A 19,939-nucleotide genomic window follows, 5' to 3' on the forward strand; every position below is an offset into this window, starting at 1 on the left:
AATAATTGTAATCTCTACTCAACAGAGGCTTGTATTTGAAATGTTGTTTCCCCCACTGTGTCGTTTTCAGTGATATATATGAAGCAATATTCTCATTATTATTGAAAAAATTGTACAGGTTTTTATATATATATATATATATATATATATATATATATATATATATATATATATATATATAATTATTTATATATATATATATATATATATATATATATATATATATATATATAAAGCAGAAAATAGCCGTGTTAGTCCAGTTGCGATAGTGCAGAATAAATGAATTCTTAAGTATTAGGTGATACCTTTTTTATTGGACTAACAATTTATGTCATAGGACAAGCTTTCGAGAGTTCTCCTCTCTTCTTCAGGTCAAGCAATACTGATGAAGAGAGGAGAACTCTCGAAAGCTTGTCCAAGACATAAATTGTTAGTCCAATAAAAAAGGTATCACCTAATACTGAAGAACTCATTTATTCTGCACTATGTATATATATATATATATATATATATATATATATATATATATATATATATATATATATATATTACCATTAAATGGTTATGGTTACCATATCTATGGTTACGGCATGTTGTGTGTGCAAATCACTGATTGTTTAAATAGTGCTTGGCAAGTTCTACACTTTATCCTGGTCACTTCAAATGTTGTTCTGCTTATGTTAAAGGTTTCTCTGCATGTTTTCAAGGTTACGCTGCCCATGCTAAGGTTTAACATGCTCATTGTGAAGGCTGTATCCACAGTCTAAAGATTATTCATCACGTTCCTAATGTTATTTTGTATACATTCTAAATTGTATTCTGTAACCTGTCTGGAAATCACCCTGCTCAGCTTCACACGTTTAAAGCATGTTCCATACATTTTTATGCACATCGTAAAGTTATTGTGACTATTCTAAAGACTGTTTGGCCTGTTCATAGGTTATTTATCATATTATAATGAATGCTCCGCCTGTGTCGAGGTTCATTTTTACATTTGTAAAAATTATTAGGACTAGAACATCAAAAAGTTATATGCACAATATACAGGTTGTTCTGAGAAATGATTTGCCATATTCTGGAAGTTGTACTGTATTCCCATTTTGTTTTAAGAATTGGAAAAGCAGATTCTATTATTTAGTCTACACAGTCTATAACCACATCACACAGCTAGTTAGAAGTGTGGAAGAAATGGGAGTCTCACACCCTTACATTCTAGCTAGAAGTGTAAAAATCAGAGGTTAAAATGATATTCTCTGATATTGTCCTCTTATTACATAAATCTGCATTGCCAAACGTTTTTCTGCATACAAAAGTCATGAAGTCTCGCCGCATACTTTGAAAAATGTTCTATACAATCTGTGAACAAAATGTAAGGGAAATGAGAATCCAATCAAAGATAAAGGTATCAGGAACACTAAGGGGGTCGTTCTATAGACCTCAAAGTGGCCATTTTTAGCTGCAAACTCCCCCCCCCCTTTTCTGTCATTTTTCATCAGAAAACAGCCCAGAATGGCTACTTAATAGTATATAGAATGTTTAATGTAACATAAGTGACCATGTTTCATTAGCGCATTTTCCAAATCAACAGGTCAAAATCCGGATTGTAATTAGCTATGGAACCAAAATGTTGAACTGTCTATATCAGAAGACCACCGTATGTAAACTCAGCTTTTGTGCTCTAAGCAAAGCTCCATAGACCCCAAAAGAGGCTTTGTAAGACAAGAAAAGCAACTTAAAGAAGCAATATCCTACGTGTGTGTGGTTTTCTTTTTTTTATCCGTTCTGTACTGTAGTATTAGATAATACTTACCACCTTTATTTTTTTAATTCAACTCAATGCCATTTTTAATGAGTTTTAATATAATGAGCATCCTTTTATTTCTATAGCAGGTTTTAACACACTTCCCCAGCAGTGCAAGATCTTTGCAACACTTTCCTGTTTGTGATAACATGTTGCCAATATTCCCAGTAGTTTGATCTGAAAACTGTAACAGTAGATAATGTTACCGTAGTAATATAAGAATACATTGTAGCTGCTGAGTTACACTGCCTGAAGAATTGATTGAAACTGAAAGGCAGCCATTTAGTGAACCCTGGGAAGCAGGATTTTGCTGATCGATTTACAGGAGAACATATCGATCAGCAGTTTAGGTAATTAGTTTCTAATAAAAGTAATCAAATGTTGCATGTATTAAAACAAACATTAAAAAAGAAAAATGTAAAGGGCTGCATCGACTGCCTCTTTAAACCCACCATTTCAGCAACCAGGGCTTATGCCGTATGTAAAACCCCCCACAGTATTTACATATGAAGGGAGGTTGCCCTTCTTGGCCTCACATTGCTTCAAGCCCCTCCATCCCCAAGTCCTGCACATTCATAAAGTCTGAACAGCCACACATATCCCTGCTTGCATTTCCATCCAGTGTCTTAAAGACCACAAGTTCCAAGCCCACATAAGGCAAGCACAAGCACTTTGCATATGGTTCGCAAACCCATACATTAGTACAGGGGGGCGCAAACTTTTTTCCCTGACGGCTGTCCCCTCGCTCCCGCGCCCCCCTTAACCCCAACTTACCCGCGCTCCGGCGTAATGACGTCACGTTGCCATAGCAACGTGACGTCACATGACCTCGCAGCGTCATTTTGACACCACGTTGCCATGGCGCCGCAGGGAGGAAGCCGCCGGAGCCACGGTAAGTTAGGTTTACAGAGGCCCTGCAGCTCCCCCGGCACTTAATTTAAGTGCCTTCGGGAAGTGCGCGGGGCCTCTGTAAACCCCGCGCCCCCCGTCGGCAGTGTCGCGCCCCCCCTGGGGGTCGCGCCCCACAGTTTGCGCACCGCTGCATTAGTAGATAAATGTATGTTACGACTCAAAAATGTATGTTCCTTCCCGTTTATGTGTTAAACTCCTGGGAGTGTGTTAAAGCGGCAATCCCCCCCAGATGCCTATATAAGTTTAAATCATATAATGTTAGTATCTTTCCCCCTGAGCATGTTCTGTTCTTTTTGCTTATGTTTTTCTAGTGTTAAATATCACGATTTCCTTAATCTTTAGCTTCTTGGGTTTCCATGGCAACCTATAGGCTGCGGCCCGCTGCATGCGCCTGCGAGGCTGGCGGCGCGTGCAGCCGAGTCCCCCGTTATGCAGGGGGAAAGACAGGGGGGACGTGACGAGGGCGCGGCCGTTACATCACCCGGCAGGTTCGCCCTCATTGGCTGAACCGCCGGGTGCATGGCCTAGCGCTCCGTAGCGAGTCCTGCTCTCAGTTTTCTTGAGAGCAGGAGTTTCTGTCGGCGCAGCGGGCGGGATGCAGCCTTAGACTGCAATGAGATCTGGCAAACGCTTCATTTTAACTTCCCAGACACTTAATATTCAAATGCTAATATCTCATGGACAGTGCATCGCATTTTACAAATAAAAACAGATTTGGGAAGGCCACGGACAGATCTTCTATAGTAAAAAAAATGTCAAAAATGACAATCAGCGTGTACTGCTGCTTGAAATTAAGAATGGTAAGGATTTACTTTCATGAAATTATAAGTTATTTTTCCACAATGACAAAAATGAATCCACAAAACAAACAAGATTTCGGCAGTAATTTTAATTTCATATAACTTCATCTTCTTTTTTTGTTTTTGTTTTTACAGACTTCCTTATACCAGTCGTCAATAGAAAAGGATATAGAGAGACCCTACAGGTAAGAAATGAAGGACATTGGGCTTGGTGTCAGGGCAAATTTGGAGCAAAATTGACAGAAATTGCATCACTTTTATGTATCAAGGTCTTTGTTCCATGTTTTGCGTTGTGTGTGTCGGCTTGGGGAGTATTGTATGTCTTTATATAGCGCCAAAAATGTACTCAGCGCTTCACAAAGAATACAGTACAGGGAATTATAATAATACAATAAGTGCAGCAAAATCAGACAATACGAAAGGAAATCCCTGCCCCGAAGAGCTTACAATCTAAGAGGTTTGAGGGGAACTTACAGAGACAGCAGGTGAGGGAATAAGTGCTATAGATGGCAGTGTTTGGTCACCAGTGGGTGGTAGGAGTCACTGTGGGTGTGGGACTGTAGCCATGAGTGCAGCCTATTGGGATGCTTGATTTGTGGGGTGAGTTTTAAGGTTAGTCAGTATTAAATGAAAAGGTTAACACCATTTGCATGGGAGGAGATGGCAGTGAGGCATGAATGAGAGCAAGTGTGTATAGGAGGAGTTAGGGAGGAGTTACATGATGCACAGATTATAAAGAGGTGTATCAAACTTTACGTCTCTGTGCATCACCTTTCTCTATTGTATTTGGTTTAAAAAAAATCCAGGTAGACTTCTCTGGGTAACAATTTGCATAAAATGTATGGAACACTCTATTACAGTTGACGCAAACAAAAAATGGAGCAATGCATCAAAACAAAAGACAAAGAGGAGGGTGGAGAGAGAGGAGGGTGGGCAGGGAGAGAGAAAGAAGGGGGAGATAGATGAAGGGGAGGGAGAGAGAATGAGTGAGGGGGTGGTTGTGTGTGAGAATTAATAATATGTTTATCGAAAATGCTGCACTGTATAACGATGCTGATTATCTACAGTATTAGCTTATAACTAGCACGCCGCAATGTATAATGATGCTGAATATCTATATGCTGATAATAAACACACTGCAGTTTGTATGGCACCATATCCGTCTTGGCGGTGCGCCTCATCACGCACGTCACTATGCCTTTCTAGAGGAGAAGCACACAATGCGCGCCACTGTGCTGCTTGCAGCGCCAAACCTTGCATCCAGAGAATCAAGGGAAAAATTGGAATATCCCCCCTGGATCTTTACCTTGCTTGGGAAGAATTAAACCACATTCAAATTAATATTCCCATGTACAGTATGACAAAGTCGGCTTCACTGCATATTGAAAACGGGAATGAGTAAATCAAACTGGAAAACAAAGCTCACTTTGTCTGAGCAATTTTCTAGATTATACTTTTGTTGTTTTATTAACTTTGTTAATTAACTGATGAACCATTTATCACAAATCATGTCTTATGTTTTACAATCTATTGGCTTTATTCCTATCATTGTATAAGAGCAGGGTTTTTTGGCAATGTTTCTGCTCAGCATAAGTTGCCATGTTTTGTCATCTATTATCATGTGTTGTTACAAATTGCCTGTCTATGTGACAGGATTGTTACTTTGTATAATTGAATTTAGTTTTTGAACTGTTTAATCATAAGAGTAAATAGAAATGAAATTGAGCTTGTTATTGTGAAATTTGGTTGAATGGCTGTTTACTTTTATGCTTATAAAATTGTGCATTGTTTTTTAGTTGTCATTTGTATTGCTTGTGTATTATTTTTCCACATATGTATTAGTTTTGTCTTGTATTTTAATGACTACGTAACTACTCTTGACTGTTCTTGACTCCTCTACCACTTGCCCTCTTGACCCGCCCCTTACTCCCATCCCTCCCTTCCCTCCCCTCACTCCCACCCCTCACTCCCATCTCCTAAAACCTCTTGCTCCTGCTCTAATCTCTACGCTCACACATTTCATCTCGTCCCTTTACTCTGGTACCTTTCCCTCCTCCGTTAAACATGCAACAGTTATACCATTACAGTACTCGAAAACAGCAAGCTTGACCCTGCCTGTCTCTCTAACTAACGTCCTGTCTCCCTCCTGCCTTTTGCCTCTAAAGTCCTTCAACGTCTTGTGTTCTCTCGCTTGCTCCAATTTCCCACCACCTATTCTCTCCTAGATCCTCTACAATCTGGCTTCTGCATTGCTCATTCCACTGAAACAGCCCTCACTAAAATAACTAATGATCTCCATGCTGCAAAAGACAAAGGTCATTATACTCTGCTCATATTGCTCGACCGATCTGCAGCATTTGACACCGTGGACCACCCTCTTCTCCTTCACATTCTCCATACTCTTGGTATTTGTAACAGAGCTCTATCCTAGATCTCCTCTTACCTCTCCCATCGTACTTTCAGTAGCTCGTTTGCTAACACCTCCTCCTCCTCTATCGATCATCTACTATGTACTGTAACTATGATCTCTCTGTCATCGATCGCTCGTTTGCCAGCCCTCCTTCTCCTCTATCGATCTCCCCAGGGCTCTGTCCTGGGACCGCTTCTCTTTTCTCTGTACACACTCTCTCTAGGTGACCTTGTCACACCTCTATGCTGATGACACTCAAATTTACTTTTCAACCCTGACCTTACACCTGCTGTACAGACTAAAGTTTCTGAATGTCTCTCTGCGATATCATCCTGGATGACCCTCTGCCGACTCAAACTTGACATGTCAAAAAGTTCCTCATACTTCCTCCCAAGCCTCGCCCTACTGCCCCCGTCTACATTACTGTTGTCAGCACTATCATATACCCAGTATCCCAAGCACACTGTCTAGGGGTCACATTCTCCTCTCACATTCAAAATGTTGCTAAAACCTGCAATTTTTTCCTCTGCAATATTACAAAGATATATAATTTCCTCTGTTGCTCTACTGCTTTAACTCTGATACAGGTCCCCATTCCCTCCCATCCCGACTATTGTAATCTTCTACTGTCCGACTTACCTGCCTCTCACCTGTCTCCCCTAAAATCTGTCCTAAACGCTGCCGCCAGAATCACTCTGCTCTTTCCTAAATCTGTCTCGGCGTCTCCCCTGCTGAAATCCCTCTCATAGCTCCCACTTTTAAGGCTTCACACTCTTTACATATCGGCCCTCCTTCCATCTCCGCCCCAATTTCTCGCTATACACCCTCCCAACTCTTGCGTTCTGCTCAAGGATGTCTTCTCTCCATCCTTTTTGTATCTAAAACCCTCTCCCACCTTTCTCACTCACTGTCCCACACCTCTGGAATGCCCTTCCCCGCAATACCCGACCAGCACCCTCTCTATCCACCTTTAAGACCAATCTTAAAACCCACCTCCCTAACGAAGCATACAGTATGGGTAGCTCCGTGCCAGAAACTATACACTTCACACATCGACCTTGACCCCTGCAGATGCACTTACCAGAACACCTTCCTACTGTCTCTGCGTGTTCTTCCTGCTTACCACTTAGATTGGAAGCTCTTCGGGGCAGGGACTCCTGTTCCTAATGTTACTTTTATTTCTGAAGCGCTTATTCCCATAATGTGTTATTTGTTATTTATATTATCATGTCACATGTATTACTGCTGTGAAGCACTATGTACATATGCTATATAAATAAAGATATACATACATACTCGAATACTATATGTACAGGCATACCCCGCATTAACGTATGCAATGGGACCGGAGCACGTATGTAAAGCGAAAATGTACTTAAAGTGAAGCACTCCCTTTTTTCCACTTATTGATCCATGTACTGTACTGCAAACGTCATATATGTGTATAACTGATGTAAATAACACATTTGTAACAGGCTCTATAGTCTCCCCGCTTGCGCACAGCTTCGGTACAGGTAGGGAGCCGGTATTGCTGTTCAGGACGTGCTGACAGGCGCATGCGTGAGCTGCTGTTTGCTTATTGGGCGATATGTCCTTACTCGCGAGTGTACTTAAAGTGAGTGTCCTTAACCCGGGTATGCCTGTATGCCACTAAACATGCTTTTTCATTCTGCTGACCAGTCCCACTGCTCACATCTAATCTATTCTAATAGGGATATTGGGTCATATTTACTAAGCAGTTCTGTCATAGGACACCTTCCATTTAGTTCACTGGGGCTGGAAGGTGTCTTATAGCAGAAGACGTCTTAGTAAATATGACCCATTAGGCTGCGGCCAGGCAGGGAGCTAGCGCTCGTGCGCGGTGACGTCACGTGCTCTGCTTGGACGTGCTTTTCCTGGCCAGCTAGTTGTGTGCGCGGGGGGCGCGGCCATGACGTCACAGAGCTGGTTCGCCCTCATTGGGTGTACCAGTCACGTGACGCACCAGCGAGTGGCACAATCAAAATTGCTTGCTTCGGCAAGCAGCTAAGCGCCAGGCAGGCGCTCGCTCACGCTGACCACACGAGGCCTTATCTTGAGTTGGTAGCTTGCTTTGGAGTTGGAGGGCTACATTTTGTTTCCAGCTGAATAACTGCATACGGGTCCACTATCACCACATTTTCTGATCATGTTTTTAAAGTTATACCTGGTAGCATTATGGGAATCACGTAACTAAAATGCTCTTTATTTCTTTTTTTAAGTTCGGCAAGTGACTTCAGAAAAAGAAGGAAGTCTGAGCCCAGCGTCGGACATCCGAAAGCGCACAGTGATCAGAATGCAAACAGAGTCAGCCTGAGCCGGGCCGCAGCTCAAGGCACACACAGCACCCCGAGAAAACCTTCCATTAATTCTTCTCCTTCTTCTCCCTCCCGGGAAAAAGGTAAGAAAGCTGTGGGGAGATCTGCAGTACTAGACATGAGGGATTCATTACATGCTGTCTGTACCATTTACAGGCATCATGCCCTTGAGTAAACAAGACACCTGTACTGAACTCTTTTAGACCAGTGATCTCTGTGACAAGATACAATAGCGCCATCTAGTTGTCCAGTTGTATATAAACTCAGTGCTTCTATCGCTGACTTTCAAAAGATGGTGAGTGTGGGTGCAGCCAACTCAACCACCCAAAGTGGTTAAGTAAAAGTCACGGTTATTTTGGTTGGTAAATGACAACAATAAAAAAAAAAAAAAAGTCCTTGTGATGTAAATGCACCAGTTATCAGGGTCAGTCTGTATCCATGTGACAGGAGATTACTTTTTTGCTTGTTTAGTAGCTCTGTTCAAAAGCCTGATATGATCCTTGCACCTTTTCCCTATTTATACAGTCAGATTAATGTTAGGAACTTTGCCACCGCCTAATCAAATAGTGGGTTTATGAAACATACAGTATGCATATTTTGTATAGCCTTTCTAATGTGTGCACATATAACAATACAAGCACATTGTGTTGTGTTATGGAGATCTTGCAATCTATGAAGGAACGTGTCTAGAATCCTAGGCCCGACCTACAAGCATAAGACTACTCTTCTTCTCTGCTACTGTATTTCTTAAATATATGTTAAAAATACGAAATACTGACCTGGATATAACAATATATATCCATATAACATAATATAGATTCTTAATCTCATATTCTCAGATTGCAAGTAAATCCGATCCATGTTTTATTTTTTTTATAGAAAATGGCCTTGTTCCAAATACATGGTTTCACTATGAAATCACTGAATAATCATATTCTTTGCATCTTATTTACCTAGTTGAACCCCTTTGCTGCCAAGGGGGAGAAGCCATTCAATGGGAGCGCCTCTGGCATCAAAAGGGTTAAGATGGTTTTTGGAGTTGAGGTGAAGATGTCACAGCTGCCAAACTCACTAATGAAAGCCCGCCCAACTAAGATGTACGACTGTGTTTTTTTTAAATCTTATACTACAGTAAATGAATAAAAAATGCTTGTTGTCCCAGAAAACTGTATTTTCTTGCCAAAAGACATACGAAATGAAAACCCTTTTATTTGCCTGCTTGCGTTCGATCACAGCGGGAGCCTAATCTGAGTGGTGTGTATCTCCAGATATGTGTCTTCATTAGCCCTTACTGGGAACATATGTGAGAGCAGGAATACAATAATCACCACCTTTACCATATGCAGCAGCAGCAGCAGCAGCACCACTTAAAGTTGAAAGACTTATTCCACACAAACTAATTGCCAAGTGCACGCTTGGCTGCTTGATCTTTTTTTCTGAAGACATGTTTTTTTTTTCCGAATTCAGACAATTGCAGGAAATAAAGTGTGAATTTCTAGATGCAGGATTGGTCCTGAAATTGAAGATTTGTGATAGGCTGCGATGCCATTCAGTTGAGCAACAAAAACATTTTTCATAGATGAAATTATAGTGCACTAAATGTATGAAAAGTTCCTTTTTTACGTGCATATTACACATGACAACAGACTGTGATGGTCAGTACAGTATCAATTTATATGTGAAAAACTCTTATTGGTCCATTAATAGGTATCACAACTAACGACAAATGAGTAGACAGTATGCTAGTCAGATATATAAAAGTACATGCACATCTACACATCCCCATATAGTATTTATACTGTGTTCTCTTATTGTGCCTGCTAACATTATATTGCTTTATATAACAAAATGCTAAAGTAAACTCACTCTATATATACTGATTTCTGTCTATATATACTTATTTCTGTCTATACTGTATATACTGATTTCTGTCTATATATACTTATTTCTGTCTATATATACTTATTTCTGTCTATATATACTGAATTCTGTCTATATATACTGATTTCTGTCTATATATACTGAATTCTGTCTATATACACTGATTTCTGTCTATATATACTGATTTCTGTCTATATATACTGATTTCTGTCTATATATACTGAATTCTGTCTATATACACTGATTTCTGTCTATTTATACTGATTTCTGTCTATATATACTGATTTCTGTACTTTTTGTCCTTCTTTTCCATTCTGTCACTAATGCCTTTTCTATTTCTATAAATGTGTTAATTTCTGGAAATATCTCTCTTTTATCATGCTGCTCTTTGGATTATGAAGGTGGGGATGTTAGCAGAATGTATCCACCCCTTTTCACCTATTCAGTGCACAGTCAAAATGCCTCAAATGAATTAGATTACTGTAGTAGCTACAGTCACCATTTAGCTGTGCCTGATGACACAAAACGGTCAATCAGCTTTAAGAATGGCTGGCAAATGACGCGTCAGAATGCAGAAGTGTGGAGTAGCACAGAGGAAACAGCATCACCAAAAATAAAGTCTAGGAGTTGTGATGATTTGTTGGCGGAAGATCGCAATAACTTTTCTAACGCGCAGACCAAATCTGAGAGCATGGGATCCCTCCTGTGCGAAGAGAAGTCTGAACACAGCAGTCCCTTGTCCTGGAGCAATTCCTTTGCTCCTCAGGGTTGTGCTGCAAACAGATCCAGAGTTCGTCATCGATCCGCCCATGACACTCCTGGGTTCTTGAAATTGTACAAAAAGATGCATCGCATCAACCGCAAAGACTTAATGAATTCTGAAGTGATCTGTTCCGTCAAATCCCGGATATTACAGTATGAGCAGGAACAGCAGAAGGGCCTTCTTTCGGGTTGGAGGATGATCTCTGAAGAGGTGCCAAGGGATATGGTTCCAACCAGGATATCAGAATTCGAGCAACTAATAAAATCTAAATCTATGCCCAACCTCGGAGAGGAAATGTTGTCTGCAGTCAGTTTAGATATTTCTACCAATGGTTCCTGCCCACAGCGCCGATTTTCTATTGAGTCTTTGCTAGATGAAGAAAGCCAAGATAGACACATTTCTCAGGTACATCACAATGGCAAGGCTAAAACTCTTGTTCCAGTTCACATTGAGGTGACAAGAGACCAAATTCCAAGGTCACACATGGAGTTTTCTGACAGTGACCCTGATGCAGTTGTTTCTGACCTGAGTGACTTTATCCAGATTGAGGGATCTTCCTTTTGCAGTGAAAGTGATTTGGACCACTATTCGTTCACATCCTCTGAAAGCTTCTATGGGTCTGGGCATCACCACCACCACCACCATCACCACCACCACCATCATCGGCACCTCATCAACTCCTGCAAAGGGAGGTGCCCGGCATCATACACACGGTTTACAACCATGTTAAAGCACGAAAGGGCTAAGCAGGAGAAATGCGAGTCTTTGGGGAAACGAGAGTCCGACCCGGGCCTCTCCAAAATTGCATTCCTAGTCAGCCCAGTGCCTTTCCGTAGGAAAAAGAGCTCTACTCCCAAAAGACCGGCGGAGAAGACCAAGTGTAAAGCATCAGTGTTTGAAGCTCTGGACTCCGCTCTTCAGGACATCTGCGACCAAATTAAAGCAGAAAAGAGGCGAGGGAGCTTGCCTGATAACAGTATTTTACACAGACTTATTACTGAGCTCTTACCCGACGTCCCTGAAAGGAACTCATCCTTGAAAGCATTTCCACTGGGCACCGCGAATCAGTCTTTTTATCAGTTGCCTCAAGATGGGGCTTTTCATTACCCACTGTACCAGAATGATTGTGGAAGAGCGTCCCTCAGTGCCTCTTATCAGGACATAGACACTACTAACAACAACTCCCAAGATAATACATTCTGTTTGCAAGGTGCTTCATCCTCCTCTCCTTGTGTGTTCATGATTAAATCACCTTGATTCATTTCATTTTCCAACCCATTCACATTACATTTGGGTTAAATGCTTATGGAGTATTGATCATGGCAAGAAAGTGTTGTCTTAGTTCATTTCCCTAATTCACGTGTAAAGTAGAGATGTGGTAGGGAGAAAGAAAACCAGGTCACGTACTTACAAATTATTCCAGGTTAAATATCTTTCTTATTTGCTATTTCTCCATGGTATTTGCTTTGCCATCAAAATTCTCTATAATTTCAAATGAAATCATAAATGTTAATCTGGCACTTTTGTCCTAATTACAGTTATCGTGTCATCTATTAAAGGTTGTATTAGTTAGCGCCACTCTGTATTTCTGCGGTATATTTGCTTCTGATTAAACGTACCTGACAATATACTGCAGCTAAACATTTACACAGCTCTTCAATTATTTTGAATGTTCTGCTTTAGCAAATTTCTGGGTCACCTTTTAGGTGAAGCAATGTTTTTTTTGCGAATGGTCTCTACTTCAGTACTACTAGTTCTCCTTCTACTACAGTACTACCAGTACTCCTTCTACTACAGTACTACCAGTACGCCTACTTCAAATCCACATCTCTACTCTAGTGACACCTACATTTGAACCACATCTGAGTTTATTATGCATGTGCATAATGTGCAAGTATGTATATATGTATGTTAAACATCCATGTGAAAATAAATTCAAGGTATAGGAAAATACACAGCGCAATTAGCTAGATTATGTTGGGAAACGATTGTACTAATTGAACGAGAATGCTATCATTATTAAACAGTAATTCAGCTACTCGATGATGCTGTTCAAAACCCATCTGACCAAAATTGTAGATTTAAATGAATGTATCCTGTTTTACAAGCAACTGCGCTGCACAGCGGCACACGGGATCTTAAACATATAATAGAAGTCATTTACAAAGCTGTTCTAACCTTTTAAGGCGACTGTAAATCTAAGCAAGACATAATTAATTGCCGCAGAAGCAGTGACTTTTTGTGCCAGTCAGGGGTAACACAGAAGAATTGTAGATTGTGTATTGATTATATTGTGTCACATATAATGGGTAGCCTGGTGTTCAGCTAGATATCACTCTGGCAGCAGGTTGGAGCTCTCCTATTGTAGTTTTATAACAAAGCATATGGAGAAATTTGGTTTAAAAAATAAGTGGTACTATGTCTCATTTAGAACAGACCTACAGTTATTAAGCATTGGGACAAAGGTCTCTCAATTTAAATTGAGAAAGGTTTAAGCAATGTTGATGCTGTCAAAATTAGCCGCGGCTGAGGCTGTCTAAAAAAAATAAATCCATTTAAATAGAAATGCGAATTTTAAGTTTGCAAATGAAAAAGTAGTTGCACTGTGGGTGTGAAAATAAAACAGTACTCCCAAGTACAATCATATATTGACCCCTGGATAAAACAAACAATATACATATGCGGTATTATACCAGTACTCTCGTTTAATTAACCATATGTTTAGAAAAGCTATTTACGTTAAGCAGTGTACATAGAAAACTCCATGATTCTGCATGCCATTTTTTCACCATTTCGTGCATGTCATCCAACCAAGACATTGTTGTAACAGGTTTGTGTTGTAGCTCTGCGTACTGCATAACTATCCAGTACTGGTGGGGTTAATCTGTACCATAAATACATTTGAAAATAGGCTGAATCCCAGTCTATAAAACACTTTCAAGTTACTATGTCACCCTGCCCTTTTTAGCTGTAGCTTTGCTGTAAAAATGAATCTGTGGCTCGGGAATGCACTGAATAAGTTCCCCAGCAGTGACAGGACTACATACCTATTATGTATCAGAAGATTTTTGTAGTGATGTCATTCAGTGAAAATAAATGGGAGGCCCCTTTTTTTAGTTCCATATGCATTGGTTTATATCCCAAGGCTGAAAGTGTTAAATGTACCTTCCTGACATTGATTCGGAGACCGTCCTCCGTTGCCTAAGAAGTCCAGTATTCGGTTGTTTTTCTAATGAAGCAGTTGTTAATGAAATGATATCTCACTTTCCAGTTGATCAAGATTCTCCCAGAAGTTATTCGTCCGCTTTCACTGATGTGAGCCGGAGCGCGACACGAGAAAGGAGGGGAGCACACGAGAGAGAGGTAGCTGAACCACCGTGACACATTTGGGGGCCTATCTATTATTACATTGCAAACTGGTAGTGGACAAACCGTGCGATAAGTGCAGGCCATATGTAACAGTAATAAAACTGGAAACTCACCATAGTCAATAAGATATCTTGGTACATAAACATTGTGTCAAAAGGCACTGTATTTGCAAATTCCATGACGGAGGGTTTTGACATCTGACTCAGGGCTAAGGAAGTGACTCTTATAATGACAATATGTTAAAATGGTAAAAAGTATATGATTATTTATTTTTATAGCAAATGGAAATATTACTGTGTGCTCATTTGCATGTCTTAGACAGGTCTGCAACCCCGCCTTTCACCATTATCACCCAGCACACAGTGCTTCCACTTCAGCAAGGGATTCTGGGAAATGACATGCAAATGAGCACACAGTGCCACCTTTTGCGTAAAAAAAACATATAACATGGTCCCCTATAAGCGTATGCTTGCTGCTATTCACCGCTTTTGAGCACAGCCTGGGTTAAGATGCATAGCCAGTAAACCCACCCACAGACAGCCGTTACGACTTTAATGGGTCTCATCAATGTGCGGTTGGTTACACACGCTTTGCAAAATAAAGCATATTATTTATATATATATATATATATATATATATATATATATATATCTTAAAGGAGCAATCCTTACCCCCTCGCTCCCCCCTTTTATTTTATGTTACCAGGACAGGAAGTGGAGGGTCCCTGGAGCAGATCCACATTAATTTCAGCTGTGGGGACCACTAGGTTCCCCAGATACATACTGTGAAAGGTACCGTCAGTACTTCCTGGTTATTTAAATCCCCCCCATATCACGTGGCCCAATAGGAAGCCACAGCGGTGGCCTAATATACAGTATCTCTAACATTTATCACACATTAGCATGTCAATCCTCCGTTTGGTGATATTTGCGCAAATTAGCATTTTTGCAGAAAACTGAAAGCTTGATCAATATCGCTGCCAGAAAAGTTTTTGCATGGTTTGATTATGTGACCACTGTTCAATGATTATGGCGACATTTAATTTCATGCAATATTTCTTGTGCCGTTCTCGCACTTGGAAGAATAGGCCCCTTGGAGTATTGTTATGGAGGCTTTCTCCATGCATTTTAAATGCTAACCCTTTAACTGACAGAGGCCCCTCTGACTCAAACGGGTTAATAAATAAAAATGCGCAAGTCTGCTTTACCACCAACAATACCCATTCAACATACAGTAGAAATATTCCTATACTTGTTATGCATAGAAAGCTATGTGAATACAATGCATATGGTTTGGAAAACTGTGCTATATTAACGCATATATAGATCAAGACAGAAAATAAGAATATAGGTAATATTACATCGTTTTATTTGAGTTCTACAATCTGGTTATGTTGTACTGTACATTTTTAATAAAACCACAAATAGTGGTAAGTAGGGAAAAAACATTTTTTTTTTCCCTGTCTTAATTGTAAAATCCTGTAATATCAATGACTGGAGGCCTGCTTTGCAACAAGGAAATAGTCTCAAACGTTCCAGAACCCCAGTTGGAATTTTTAGATTTTGCCCACTTGCTCATGTTATAAATCACTAAAAGAATGCTAAAGTACAATTAAAAATGAGGTCTCAATTCTAAACTATAACTTCACTTTAAACATGTATTTGTGGTAAAAAGAAGTGCATTTTCATATATTTATATTTGTATATGTCCTATTCATTATTCTCACAACAAGATCATCTCTCTGATTAACCGATTTCTTTGTTTTATTTTTTTATGCCCAGGCTGCTAGAGCTGTGTATGATTTTAAGGCCCAGACGCCAAAGTAAGTGATATGTCTGTGTGTGTGTGTTTGTCCTTTTCTGTTTTTCTATGCTGTTGTCCAGTTAACATGTTACTAATTGGCTTCTTTCATTAATTTAAAAGATTGAGACCAAAAAATAGGGCAGTGGAGAATCATTTACTTAAATGCCTCTACGATTGCAAAAATGAACCCTGATCCAAAACACTTCAATCCAACTTATTTATCAGAAGTCAGAGCTACAACTCTGAAAATGTCTCATACAGTATACTGTATCAGTACCAAGTACTCATCTACCAGGATCAAGCATATTCACAGTGGGGGCACGACTTCTACAACCTGTTCTATCACCAAAAAAAAGTTTTTGTTGGTGGTCAACAGGCCACAGCTTGCAAAGTGCCCCCTTTTTAAACGTGTGTCAGTACATTAGACAAGTGGACTGCACTTCTATTTCAGTACTTAATCCTGACTACACAATACAATTGAATATGATATGTTTACAGAGAACTTTCCTGGAATGTAATAAGTAACATTTGTTTTCCAGAGAGCTGTCTTTTAAGAAAGGTGATACAGTGTATGTCCTCAGGAAAATAGACAAGAACTGGTATGAAGGAGAGCACCATGGTCGGGTGGGAATATTTCCAATTTCATATGTCGAGGTTTGCAGTCCTTCATTTCAAATTGGAATGTGCATCTTCTGAAGCCTCCGACGCCTTCACCTGACTAACTGTGTATGAACTGCTTCCATTGTAGAAAATCAGCCCAACAGAAAAAGCACAGCCGATGCGACCCCCGCCTCCAGCACAAGTCCGAGAGATTGGAGAAGCAGTAGCCAAATATAATTTCACTGCTGATACAAATGTGGAACTATCACTCAAAAAGGTAATGTCATCTGTGAAAATGTTTCTGTTTGTCTTAGATTGCCAGGGTATATATACTATTTGGTTAACCCCCTGCACTGACTGGACACAACACAGAAGCAAAAGCAGAGGGGGTTTTGTATCAAACTCTTGTTGCTGACTGCAAAACTGGAGCACAAAAATGCACAAAGAGAAATGTCCCATTGATGGAAAACTTGCTGCACATTTTCTCCATTTGTGGCAGTTTTGCAGGAGACTGATACGTAGAGGATACAACTCTAGACTTTAGTGATCAATCATTGTGTAGTCCCAGATCAGGGATTAGTCTATACTCATTGGAAATCAACTGACCACCGCTAGTTTTTCACCCAGTTCCGAAACCAGCAGCTGCTTGATTGTACAATTGTGTAGCAGTCTGTTTATATATTACAGAAACGGTTAATTACTCACAAGTCTCTCCCACACTCTGTTTTGTGGTAATAACCATAATGAGACTTTGATTTACAGTATTCGTGCATTTACGTAATTCTGTCTCACCATCTACATGGAATCTATAGGAGCCTTAGTTGTGTTGCTAACAAACACCAAATCAAAGTCCCAAATGCACCACAGGGCTACATATTAATACATAGACAATATGCAGAATGCACCTTTCTTCTAGCAAGCCACAGGCCAATGCTGAGGGCACGTAATCTGTTATCGGTGAAGGGGATTAAGAAACTTGTAGTAATTGCCAGAGTGCAGAAAAGTATATCCCTCTAGACCTTTTTTTCAGGCGTGCTAATAAATGGGTGTACTTTTTTGGTGGGCCACTGTCCTACTGATCCCCATTTTCCTTACTCACTCAATACCCCCCATCTCCGCTCACTCAATTCTGCCCTCCCCTCTTCCTCTCACTCAGTTCCCCTCCATCCTCCTCTCTCAATCGATCCTCCTCTTTCACTCAAACCTCCCCCTCCCTCACTCAATTCCCCTCCTCCCCCGTCTAAGAATTTTAACTTAGAGGCTGGGAGGAGGCCTCCCCAACTGCCCAAATCCAGTGCCAGCCAGGTACACTCGCAGGGGTGGATGACGGATGGGGGATTGACGCAAGCCATTCCAAATGAGGTTGGCCTCCCTTGTTCTAGAGAATGGCATACAACTATTTTGACTCAACTCTCAAAAATATTTTATTAGGTCCCTTTTTTCTACTATGTGTTTATTCATTTTGAAAAAGTTGTGGTACTGTACATGCCACAATGTATTTTCACACGACATTGTGTAGACCAAGACAAATGTTTACTAAACGGGGCTATTCCTTAGGACATCTTCTGAAATGGGCCAAAAAGTGTCTTCTGTTGCCAGAATATGAAATAGCACTGCTTAGTAAATAAGGCCATTAAAGTACAGATCAATAATCCCCTCACAAAGTTTGTTTGTACATCTTCAGCTTTTACCTTCCATTGGCCATGTGTAAATTGTAACACATAATATAAGTGTAAACCTAAAGCAATCATCTTTCATTCATCTTGCCAACGATTCACAGGATTAATTGTTCACATTCTTTGCAGGGCGACAGAGTTATGCTCCTTAAGCAAGTCGATCAAAACTGGTATGAGGGTAAAATTCCAGGGACTAACAGACAGGGAATCTTCCCGGTATCTTATGTGGAGATCATTAAAAAGAGCCCATCAAAAACCGCTGGTGATTCCCCTGATCGTACTATACCTCACAGCTTGTCAAGCGACAAGATAAACAACTTGAGTACTGCCACGGTAAGAAGCTTTTTTGGGGGGTCATTGAAATACATTTAGCACAGTTTCTAAGGGCCAGATGCTCAAAGCTGTGGTTAATCAGGTCTCATAATGTGATGTTACCTACAACAGGACTGGACGTTTTGTTCCCTGAGTTAACATGGTATCCTCAAAGCTAATTATATACAAAGGCAACATCCAAAGTACATCTCATTTGCACAGGCACGTTGTTCTAGCATAACATTGTGATATCTTCCAATATTGTAACCTGAATCTTGGCCTCACTTCTATCCAGACTCTGAAATGAGAGAGAGAATGTGTGTGTGTGTGTGTGTGTGTGTGTGTGTGTGTGTGTGTGTGTGTGTGTGTGTGTGTGTGTGTGTGTGTGTGTGTGTGTGTGTGTGTGTGTGTGTGTGTGTGTGTGTGTGTGTGTGTATATATGTAACACCACAATTAGGCATTATTTTATTTATTTCACAGTATATATATACTGGGAAATGATTACAATAATGCCTAATTGTGGTGTTACACCCATCTAGACACTGCAAAAGTACTATTTCAGTCCCTCGATAGGAGTAAAGGCAAGTTTCGGGATAAGTTCAATAACGGTATAAGTCCCCGAGTTAAGCTTAACAGACTTTAGTGGATAAGCGATGTTATGATAGCACCTCATAAACAATAATGTTCTAGTTAACGCTATCTTCTTTACGAGAGAAAACATGGCGGGAATGTTCTTTGAATATACACTGCTACTATTAATGTGCTGTTAAGTTAGGTTGGAAAATGGGAGGATGGCTTTAATAAGTCTTGTAGATAGAAGCACATTCGTGCCATGTAGTGATTTGTAAGGATAGGTGAATGCACACACGTAACACAATGGGACCTACTCAGAGAAAGATGCCTTATAAAACTCATTCATCTATTTCGACCTTTTTGATATTGGACCTTGATATCTAAGAGCTTTCATATTTGACTTGCACTACAAATGACAACATTTAGCATTGGAGGGATTTTCTTAAATAGAACCTTGGATTAATTATATTCAATGCATAGATTTGTTAAGTGGCTAAATATACTGCCTTGTTATCTTTTTATATGCCATTAGTGGTCACATTGGTATCCACTTGTCCATACATACAACACTGTTAAATACATATTTCATGAAACATTCAGCTCTTTCAGAGGAGCTGCACCACTCTGCAGTGGAATGTTTCACAGCGTTTGTGGCATTCAGAGGAACTTATAACCTATCTATTGTGACCTAAAAGTTCATGCT

General features: G+C 40.2%; 1 protein-coding gene and 1 long non-coding RNA gene across 22 annotated transcripts in view; one reads left to right on the forward strand and one right to left on the reverse strand.

Moving 5' to 3' along the window:
• SORBS2 (sorbin and SH3 domain containing 2) overlaps positions 1–19,939 on the forward strand; it is a 293,997-nt gene that overhangs the window by 237,909 nt on the left and 36,149 nt on the right. For 16 of the 21 annotated variants that reach the window (XM_075610127.1, XM_075610126.1, XM_075610132.1 and 13 more), the window contains 8 exons: positions 3,649–3,698; positions 8,164–8,342; positions 10,542–12,113; positions 14,175–14,266; positions 16,054–16,094; positions 16,615–16,729; positions 16,824–16,952; positions 18,481–18,684. In XM_075610127.1, the coding sequence (XP_075466242.1) occupies positions 3,649–3,698; positions 8,164–8,342; positions 10,542–12,113; positions 14,175–14,266; positions 16,054–16,094; positions 16,615–16,729; positions 16,824–16,952; positions 18,481–18,684 (2,382 nt within the window). The remainder of the gene's footprint in view (positions 1–3,648; positions 3,699–8,163; positions 8,343–10,541; positions 12,114–14,174; positions 14,267–16,053; positions 16,095–16,614; positions 16,730–16,823; positions 16,953–18,480; positions 18,685–19,939) is intronic. The other 5 variants (XM_075610143.1, XM_075610144.1, XM_075610145.1 and 2 more) reach the window with 1 other exon arrangement.
• Positions 1–19,939, reverse strand: part of LOC142500815 (uncharacterized) — an 85,314-nt gene that overhangs the window by 49,567 nt on the left and 15,808 nt on the right. The window lies entirely within an intron of this gene.

Source organism: Ascaphus truei, chromosome 1 (genome assembly GCF_040206685.1).
Source record: "Ascaphus truei isolate aAscTru1 chromosome 1, aAscTru1.hap1, whole genome shotgun sequence".
NCBI lineage: Eukaryota > Metazoa > Chordata > Amphibia > Anura > Ascaphidae > Ascaphus > Ascaphus truei.